The sequence below is a fragment of the Hypanus sabinus genome, chromosome 11 (genome assembly GCF_030144855.1).
Source record: "Hypanus sabinus isolate sHypSab1 chromosome 11, sHypSab1.hap1, whole genome shotgun sequence".
In the NCBI taxonomy this organism is placed as follows: Eukaryota; Metazoa; Chordata; class Chondrichthyes; order Myliobatiformes; family Dasyatidae; genus Hypanus; species Hypanus sabinus.
In genome coordinates this window covers 43,297,251-43,308,262 of record NC_082716.1, presented here as the reverse complement: position 1 = coordinate 43,308,262, position 11,012 = coordinate 43,297,251, and the positions used below count along the sequence as shown (strand labels likewise).

Sequence of the window (11,012 nt, the reverse complement as noted above, 5' to 3'; positions counted from 1 at the left end):
GCGGCTTGGACGAGATCTTTAGCCAGAGCACGGAGAGCCAGCAGTGAAAGAACGAGTCGGTTTCACAGCCCACAGCCAGATATTTAACTGGTTCCTGGCTCGATCGTGCTGGGAGTCTGAGCCAAACGGGGACGGTCGGGAGAAGCAGTTTTACCTGAGGTGCCAGGTGCCTTTGAGATCCGTAACTTCGCTCGCACTCCGGATTCCCGCCTCCAGCTCGCTAACCTTCCCCTCGCGTTCACCATGAGCGCGGATTGCAGCGGATATTACAATGTCGAAAACATCTTCGTTGCTAACTTCACGTGCCCCAAGCCCGGCGGCGACCTAGCTGCCAGTTACTGCTGTGGCTTTAATGACATCAAATACTGCTGTGATGATCCCAACAGCTTCTTCCCTTACGCCTACAGCTACATGTGGTGGTTAAGGTAAAAAAACGTTTCTACATCTATGTTCGCAGAGGGAAACTTGCTTCTGTTTTCTAGGAAAAGCCGTCCGTTAATTGGTTCAGCAGCAAGGTGTAATGAAACGTGCCTTCCAGAAATCTCGGAGAGTGGACGATTGAGGCACATTGAGCGTCCGCGCAAAAACACTATTAACAGAGTGCTGGGTCCGCTCTTTTATGGGGATTGGCATTATCGGCAAGGCTTATGTTATATAACACAGATGTTGGGCACTTAATGTAAAGCCCCCAGAACGGGACGGGAGTGCAGCTCGTTCCTTCCGGCTGATGGCGGGAAATTCCAGCTGCGGCAAGTACACCTTCCAAAGCCTCTTCACAATGCATGTGGCTGCCGAGCAGAAGCGTGGTAGACTGCAAGAACAGCGTTTATTTACAACCAAATTAGTGTCAAAAACAGGATCCTGTGCAATGCAAAACCTCTTTATTAATGCACACCCTAGTATTTACAGTCCTGTGCAAATAAATATACGAGCACCGTTTACACACGCGCGCGCGCGTCAACGTTTAAACATACAATCACCTGCAGCAGCAGGTTAAAAGAAGTATGAAGAATATTTTCACCAAGAAATATATAATTTACACAAGTCATACTTAAAACTCTGAGGTGGTTCTGACCTCTGCGATGCGTGTTGGAATAACGTGGATTTACCTTATAGTATTATGGCATGTTTTCCATCATACAGTAATAACCAGGAACGATTCGGAGAACCAGATAAACATAAAGTTCGCAGCACAGTGTGTGGTTGTCCGCTGTGTGTGTGTGATCGGGATAGGCTGGATTATGTGGTGAGCAGAGGGAGAAGGTGTTGATAGTGGTGTGTTTTTTTTTATGGTTGGGGTTTATAGTGAGTGGTGAATGCAGTCTACTCTCAATATAAATCTGAAAATGCTGGAATACCTCATAGGCCAGTGAACTTGGGTGGACAGAGATAAACAAAATTAACATTTCTTAGTAGTTCTGACTAAAGGTCATTGACTTGAAATGCTGTTTCTCACTCCTCAATTTGGAGTGCCATTTGACATAGAACAATCCCAACTCCTACTTATATGCTCTGTAATCAATTCTCCCCCATTCCCCTAAATCCAGATTCTGCTACTCACCAATGCTAAAGGCAATATACAGTAGCCAATGAGCTTATCTTTGAGGAAACCAGGACACAAAGGGTGCAAACTCCATACAGGGATCGTTTCCACGGATGCTGCCCGACCTGCTGAGTTCCTCCAGCATGTTGTACGTGTTGCTTTAACCACAGCATCTGAAGTGTACTTTGTGTTTGTGTCCATACAGGGATACTAGCAGATCTGTGAATTTTCAGGTTTACTTTTTTATATTTGAAAATTTCCAAACATTTGCAATGTTTTGCTTTTCAATTGCTCACTGTTACTGATCAAGGTGGAAAATGAAGGTTTGACTGCATGTTTATTGGCAATTATTGTTTTTTTTTGGGAATCCTTGAAGATTAAAATACTTGTAATTAAAATACATGAAGATTACTTTCCAGCAATGACAGGCACTGGAAACCACAAACTTAAATGCATCATTAGTTTAAGTTCAGTGGAGGTATGTTTGATGATTCAGTGTTGTGGAAGGATAGGAGAAGCAATCTAGTCATGATCTGTGTCATTAAATTGATGATAGTGAATACTTCTCCATGTTGCAAAAAAAAAGAGACTTGTGATAATTTTAAGCACAGATTAAATGCAGTGATTTTTGTTGTTACATCTAACAGTTAGTGAGTTTTCACCATTGCATCATTGGAAGTGAATAGTTCTCAGGAATACAAGCTGCCATCCATAACAATGTAGTTAGTACTTTTTAAACTAAAAAACTATTAAAATACTAGCAGATTGTTACCATATTTTGAGAGATGTAGTTAATTTTCCCAGTCTTAATCCATTTGATACATTTTGTACAACAGTCCAAAGTATATATGTCAGTGATTTGCTCTGATTTAATATTAAGGAATTAAAATTCCATATTTTGTTGAAATTGACTTCATGTTATAATAGATTATTTTTTAAATTGTTACTCTTTGTCTTTATTCTCCATTTTTGTTAATGTACTTGCACAAATCCATGTTTTTATCTGACTGTGTCTTGTGGTAAACCATGTATACCTGTGTGGACACACCCTGCTGCTGACTGCTCCTGTGGCTCCTTCCACAGACCCCTGTATAAAAGTGATTGGGGCACTGCTCCTCCCTCAGTCTTCAACATGGTCGTGCCCGTTTTCACTGTTAATAAAGGTCTATCATTTTGTACTCTACTTCCAGTCTCCTAGAGTTATTGATAGCGCATCATCCCTACTGCAAAGACCTATGGTCTTATCTTGGTAGGCAAGAATGTGAAAGGATTTAGCAGCACCTAAAGTAAATGCTTGGTGGAGAATGTCCAAGGACACACTGTCATAATAACTTGATTTTTTCTCATTGTACAGTACCTTCTTGATTTTGGTTGTTACCCGGGGATGAGTATGGATTGGAAATTGTTTTTTGAGCACTTCCACTAGCTCTTCAATCACTTCAGCTTCCAGGGTATTCTGCTGGGAGTGAGAGTTGATCACTCATGTTCTGGACAAAATATGAGAGTTGACATGAAAAAAGGCGTGGATGATGCAATGCATTAATCATTGGTCCTGATTTGTCACAGTAGTGACAGTAAAATTACCGGTATATCTTTTAGTCATTTCATGAAATTGACAGTAACTATGTGATTTCTGAACAGGAATGATTTAAACGAGAAATCCTACTCAGATTCAGACCTTCACACATTGGGCTGTTTCTGCTTTTCCAACAAGTGATATGAATTTTAGAGATTTTCAAAGTAAATCTGCTATAAAATATTTGAAAATCTCATACTTATATGATGTCTAAGTGAATCATATTCACTGCTTTGCAAAGTACATGTGATCCTTAAATTTCAATCTTATGGATGTGTATTATTATTTCATTACAAAACTGTCTAAAATTATAAATTTAATTTGCTTAAAAGCCACTTGGTAATTGGTTCATTATTGTCACATTTATCAAAATAAGTGAAAAGCTTTGTTTAGCATGCAGTCCATGCAGATCGTTTTACAACATCAGTACATTGAGGTGGTTACAAGGGAAAAGCAATAACAGAATGCAGAATAAGTGTGGGTCTTCAAGCTCCTGTACCTCCTGCCCGTTAGAGGACATATCTCAGATGGTGAGGATCTTTAATGATTCTTGAGATTCAGATTCTTGGTGCCAGATTCTTGAGGCACCACATCTTGAAGATGTCTCTGATGGCTAGGAGGTCATACTGTTATAGAACTGGCTGAGTCTACAAGATTCTACAGCCTCTTACAACCCTGTGCATTGGATCTTCTATACCAAGGTTTCCTGACCTTTTTTTGGGCCATGGACCCCTACTATTAACCAAGGGGTCCATTGACCCCCAAGTTGGGACTCCCTGCTGTGGTCGGAATGCTCCCCTCTGCACACCTGGAGCAATTTGCAAGAGCCTTCAGTGACATCCTAAATCTGCTCAAACTTCTAATGAAGTAGAGCCAGTGGTTGGCCTTCTTCATGATTGCATCAATGTATTGGGATGAGGATAGATCCTTGGAGATGTTAATGCCCAGGAACTCTTGGAAGATGGAATGATGTTGGCCTCTGAGACAGAGATCACAGGGTCCAGATCTGATGTCAGGAACAGTGACTGTGGGTACAGCTGTGTTGGTGCCTGTTGGGGTGGCTGATGATAGTCCATTGTCCTTTTGTTCAAAATGTGCTTACAATGTGTTAGGCCTATTTGAGGAGGGATGCAATGTTGTTAATGAGGCTGCCCCACTTGGTTTTGTAGCCTGTGATACCATGCAAGCCGTGTCACAACTGATGGTTGGTCTGGAGCTGGTGTTTGGCTGGAGCTGCCTCATGGCACTTCTGATAGCTTTAGGAAGATAGTACCTTGATTTCTTATACAGGTCAGGATCACCAGATTGAATGCTACAGACTCAGACTTCATTAGGGAGTGGATCTCTCAGTCACCCACAGTTTCTGGTTTACTCTGGAAATGATGCAACAGAAATTGTTGAGGAACAGCATGTTGGTGGGTGGGGGGGGGGGAGTGTTAAAGATTTCAGAATAATTTGATATAATCCTTTAATCCTTCCCCGACTCAGTAGCAAAAGACTGAAAATGACAAATGCAACAGACTTTTCCCAAAAGGACTATAAGTTATACTGAAAATTCTGGAAAAGAACTTGCACAAAATAGATTCAATAGCAAAGTGAGAAATTCTGTTTTTTGTTAAACAAATGTCTGAGCTGACTTGTATTTTTATTGGAATAAAGACTTTTATACTTGCTTAAGCAGACCTGTGGTTTTTTTTTGAGGGGGGGGAGGTGTGGATAAAAAAATGATTGATGCTAATTTTGGTTATCTTTTGTATATTATTTTGCAAATAAAACTTCTGTGGCATTGCTTTTGATAACATCCCTGAAGAAGCTAACTGTAATAAAATCACTTAAAGGATAATGAATGAGCATCAACAGCTGATACTTCAGTGCAATAAAATTGATGGCTGTTTGTTGAAAATTTGGACATTTGGTAATGAGATGATGGGTTTAGAATAAATCACTAAAGATAAGCATGTACTGTATATTATCTGAAACCCCAATGAGTTACAATTAATCCTGTATATTTTTCTTTATAGACTGTATAAACTAGAGAAAATTTGCAGATGCTGGAAATCAAAGTAACACACACAAGATGCTCTGGAGGAACCCAGCAGGCCAGGCAGTATCTATGGAAAAGAGTAAAGAGTCAATGTTTCAGGCCAAGACTCTCCATTGTCCTGATGAAAGGTCTCGGCCCAAAACGTCGACTCCTTACTCCTTTCCATAAATGCTGCCTGACCTGCTGAGTTCCTCCTGCATTTTGTATATATTATATAAACTATTCCGTTTCCAGAAGCAGATTATTTATTTATTTTTGCATCTTTTTTCCCTTTTTTCTGATATTACAATATTAATGTTAATATTAAATTACAAGCTACTGTTAAACACTAGAAATTACTACAGGTATTATAATATGAATTATTTATTAAGCATCAATGCATATTGATTATGTTTTAATATACTGCATCAGTTACCAGCAATGTTATTTATGCCCTTGATTATGTACAATTTGTACCAATCAAGTAGATAATTCTTTTTGTAATAAAGTGCAATTAAGTAGACATTAATGAATTAATAGATGTACTCACAGAAAGTCATGAAAATTATTCCTTTGTTGCATTGGTGATGGTTTGAGTATAAATATACAGTAATGGATATATTTAAGTTAATAAGACCCAAGAGATTCTGCAGATGCTGGAAATCTTGAGCAACACACAAAATGCTGGAGGAACTCCGCAGGGCAGGCAGCATCTATGGAGGAAAATGAACAGTCAACATTTCGGGCTGAGACCCTTCACTGGGACTCGAAGGCTGGGGGCAGGTGGAGGAGCACAATATGGCAGGTGATGGGTGAGTCCAGGTGAGGGAGAAGTTAGATGGGTAGGGAACGGGGTGGTGAAAGGGAATTTGAGCAGACAGAAGGTGATAGGTGGAAGAAGTAAAGGGCTGAAGAAGGGGGAGTCTGATGACGGAGGATAGTGGACCATGGAATAAAGGGAAGGAGGTGGAGAACTAGAAGGGGGAGATGGGCAGGTCATGAGGGTAGAGGAGGAGGAGTAAGAGGGCCACAAGAATGAGGGAGAGTAAAGTGGAGGGGGAAACAGAGGGGAATAGTTACCAGAAATCAATGTTCATGCCATTGGGTTAGAGACTAAGAATACAAAGTGTTGCTCCTCCAACCTGTGTCTGGCCTCATTGTGGCAGTAGAATTGGCTGTGGACAGACATGATGGTGTGGAATTGGGATTTGGAAATGAAATGGGTAGTCACTGGGAGACCCTCGCTATTACAGTAGAAGATCAAAGGTGCTAGACAAAGTGGTCCCGAATCTGCAGCTGGTCTCACTGATGTAGAGGAGGCTGCGCTAGATGAAATAACTGATCCTTAAAGACTCGCAGGTGAACAACCACCTCACCTGTTTAGTGTCCTGAATGGTGGTGAGGGAGGAGGTGCAGGGGCAGCTGTAGCACTTTGCATGGTTGCAAGGATAAGTGTTTATTGACATCTTTTCTACCAGCATCCTTTTTTTAAACAAATCCAACCTGATGGCATGAAGGTTAATTTCTCTAACTTCTGGCAACATCTCTTGCCCCACTGAACCCAAGTCCATATATCTCGACTCCAGTTTGTTCCCTTTGGTTCAGTCCCTTCCCTCCTAAGTCCCTGACAAATCATACCATTTCCATCACTTAAGCTCCTTGATCTCTACTGCAGGGACACTGTACACTTCCATCCTCCATCAGGAAGGCCTTAAGGCTCTCTGCTTCTTTCTTGACAACAGACCTAACCAGTTCCCCTCCACTGCCAGCTTCCTCCATCTGGCACAAATGGTTCTTACACTCAAAAATTTCTTGTTTAGCTGCTCCCATTTTCTTGAAACAAAACATGTAGCTCTGGGCACTCACATGGACCCTAGCTGTGCCTGCTCTTTTGTCAGCTACATGGAATGGTGTATGTTCAAAGCCTGCATCTGTAATACCCCCATCTCTTTCTCCACTACACTGATGACTATAATTGGTGTTGTTTCCTGTACTCATAATGAGTTTGTCAATTTCATTAACTTGGCATGATACCCTCATTCCCCTGGTCCATCTCTAACACCTCTCTTCCCTTTCTTGATCTCACTGTTACCATTTCTAGAGACAGATTGTACTGACATCTTTTACAAATCCACTGACTCCAGCAGCTACAGTATCTTGACTATCTCTCTTTGCAAAAATGCTATTCTGTTCTCTCAGTTCCTCTACCTCTGCAGCAACAATTCTCAGGGTGAGGATATCAAATCCAGTATATATGAGATGTCCTCTTTTTTTTTCTGAAAACGGGTTTTCCTTCCATCAGAATGATGGGGCCTCATCTGAATTTCCTCAAACTCTCACTTGTCCACCCTCACCCCATCACCCCCTCCCCTGATATAACAGGGCAAGGGTTCCCCTTGTCCTCACCTACCACCCTACAAGCTTCCACATCCAACAAAATTCTCCGCAACTTCTGCCAGCTCCAACAGAATCCCACAACTAGGCGCATCTCCTCATGCCCCCCAGCCCCACCCACTCCAATCACACATTCAGGCCTCTGTTTCCATGGGGATCACTCCCTTTGGCTCCCTTATCTACGTATCCTTCCTCCCAGATCTCCCTCCTGGCACTTATTGTTGAAACCGCGCAAAGTCCTTTTTCTGCTCCTACGCCTTCTCCATCACTATTCAGGAGCCAAAATGGTCCTACAAGATGAGGTGGTGATTTGCCTCCCAACTGTCGTGGTCATTTATTTCAGCTGGTACTCCTGTGCAGCCTTCTCTACGTGGGTGGACCCAACATAGGTTTCACTGAGCACTTTTGCTCCGTTCATTGGAACAGCCAGGATCTCACAGCGGCCATCTACTTCATTTCCACTTCCCATTCCCACACTGGTTACATTTGTCCACAGCCTCCTATTGCTGTGCTGAGGCCAAAAGCAAGTTGGAGGAGCAACACGTCATATCTGTTCTTGGTGGTCTCTGACCTGATAGCATGAACATTAACTTTTCTAACTTGTGGTAAACATTCCCCTCTGCTTAACACCCCCCCTCCCCTATGTTCTGATGTACCTCTCATCCCTTCTTCCCCACCCCCCCACCCAGCCCATAACCTCCCTCTGGTTCCCCACCTCCTTCCCTTTATTCTATGGTCCTCTATCCTCCCATATCAGATTCAAACCTGTCACCTCCCAGTTTTTCACGTCAGTCCCTTTCATCTCCCCTCTCCCACCCATCTACCTTCACCCTCAGCTGGACTCACCTTGTCAAATGCCAGCTTCTTGCTCCCCCTCTCCCCTCAGCTTTTCCTTCTGGTTTCTGACCCTTTCTTTCCAGTGCTGATGAAGGATCTTGGTCCAAAATGGTCAACTGTTAATTTCCTTGCACGGACGCTGCCTGACCCGCTGAGTACCTCCAGCATTTTGTGTGTGTTGTCAGATGTAACTCAATGTGTGACATTCTCACCTCTGAGTCCAGCGCAGGACTGTGGCAGTGCCCCACTGTTCAAACACAGAGTGCTGGTGGAACTCAGCAGGCCTGGCGACACGATGGAAAAGAGTAAACAGCCAATGATCTGGGCTGAGAGATTTTCTAATCTCTGCTACACTGTTCAGATGTGTTTTTTTAAAATGAGGTGTTAAACCAAGCCCCTGGCTGCATTCTTGGATGATAAGCTGTTAGTGGATGTTAGTCATGTCTGAAAGTGCTGGGAGTGACTAAGTTGTTCAAACCTCTTCATAAACTTAGAAGGAAAAGCTTAGTTCCTCAGCGGGGAACTATTCAGAAAGCATGCTGTTTATAGTCAGGTTTATATTCCTGCAGTGTTGCATGTGGTGAAAAGACTCGTAACACTGTGAAGACATGGGTAGGAATATTGGCCTTCTCCATGAGGTGACCTATTCCCATGGACTAAACCAAAATGAAGTGAAAATACTTTCAAGTAAGGTTGAAAAGAGTAAAATAGGATTTGTTCAACTAAAAGCTCTGAAAGATCAAAATATAAAATAATCCATGACTGAGCATAGAGAGGGGAGATGGCCAACATTGGGAGGAGAAAAGACTTTGAGGTGACTGGTTGTCACAGATGGAGGGTGGGGAGGGACAGACCACTTCTCTCACTTCTCTAGATTTTACTGTCTCATCTCAGGAGACAACTATCTACTGATATTTACTATCAACGCACTAACTCCCCCAGCTACCTAGACTCCACCTTTTCCTATTCTGTCCCTTGCAAGGATGCCATTCCTTTCTCCCATTTTTGCTGTCACTGCCACATCTGCTCTTGAGAAGAAGCGTTCTGATCCAGGACGTCTGAAATATCTTCCCTTTTCAGGAAGTGTGGCTTCCCTTCTGCTGTGGTTGGTGGAGCCCTACCTTGTATCTCTCCATTCTTCTCTTTGGACCCTCCTTCCTCCCAGACAGAGCAGTGATGGAACTCTTCTGGCTCTTACCCTTCACCTCACGAGCCTCTGCTCTGAACATACTATCCTTCATCATTCCATCAGCTGCAATGTGATCCGATTGATAGCCACACTTCCTCCTCCCCATCCCTTAATGCCTTCCACAGGGACCACCCACTGCGGCTCCCTGGTCTGCTCATCCCTCCACACCCATCCTTTCCTTACTCCTGGTGCATTCTACTGCCCTCTCAGTCAATGTTACACTTACCCCTGCATCTTCTCCCTCAACACCATCCAGAGACCTAAACAATCTTTCCAGGCAAGGCAAAGCTTCACAAGCATCTTCCCCAAGCTTGTCTACTTCTGATGTGGTTGCCTCTACATTGCTGAGACCAAATGCAGAGTTGGCAATTGTTTTGTAGAACCCGCATCAGTCTGCAACAGATATCCTGTTCTCCCAGTTGCAGACCATTTCAACTGCCGTCCCCATTCCCACACTGGCCTGTCCATCCTTGGCTTTCTCTACTACCTGGCTGAAGCCCAATGCAAGCTGAAAAAGCAACACTTTATATTCTGCATGTGTCAGGGTCTGGTCCAGTCCGGAATCCGCGTTCCGGGTCTCAATCCGGTCCGAGGGCTCCGGACTCCGGGTCCTGCAGTTGTCCCTCCCGTCACCTGTGGTCTAGTTAGGACCCTCCTGGCTCAGGGGTAACTCATTGAGCTGCAGGTGTTTATAAGGGGCCTTGGGACTGGGACCAGGTGGGTGGTCGTTTAGTTCTGTTTCCTGTTTCTCCACTGGCTCCTAACTCTTCTCTGCATTCTGTTATCCTGCCCGGGCTCAGATCTACTCCTCATCATGCTTCTCTGCCCCGTACCAGTACTGCTAGGTTGGTCCTCTCCCCCACCTTTCTTCCCATGCACTGGTCCCGCTCCTCCGCTCATTTGTTTTGTTTGTGCGGTCACGCTGTCTGCTGGCCTTTCCCGATTTTCCCACTATTGTGGCTGTTGTGTTGGTCACCCTGGAGCTATGCCCATTCCTACCCCTTGCCTCTGTCGGGCAGGTCTGGCCGACCTGCCGCTGCTCGGCGGTGGTTCTGCCCATTCCTATCCTTTGCCTCCGTCGGGCAGGTCCGGCTGGTTTGCCGCTGCCCGGCAGGGATTCTGCCCTGTCCTCCTCTTCTGCCCGAACCCTGGGATTGTGCCCCGCACCCGCCTAGGGGCTTGCGTCGTGCCCAGGCCTCCGGTGTTTCCACCTGGGAGGCGGCCCTTCCTGGGATATATGCGGCCCGCCCAGGGAGGGCTCTCTGCCAGCCTATCTAGCCACCGAGACCTGCCTGAACCCCGGGGACCTGCCTGCCTGCCTGAACCCCGGGGACCTGCCTGCCTGAAGCCTGGGAGCCTGTCTACCTGAATGCGAACTGCGGGAGCATGCTCTGCTCTGCCTGACTGAACTCCGGGAGCCTGTCTACCTGAACACAAACTCCGGGAGCCC

The 11,012-nt window shown here is 44.5% G+C and overlaps 1 protein-coding gene across 1 annotated transcript in view; it reads left to right on the top strand.

The window, feature by feature from the left end:
- Positions 1–243: 243 nt before the first annotated feature.
- Positions 244–11,012, top strand: part of LOC132401898 (protein shisa-like-2A) — a 28,503-nt gene continuing 17,734 nt past the window's right edge. Inside the window, exon 1 of the mRNA XM_059984234.1 lies at positions 244–425. Coding sequence (XP_059840217.1) covers positions 244–425 — 182 coding nt within the window. The remainder of the gene's footprint in view (positions 426–11,012) is intronic.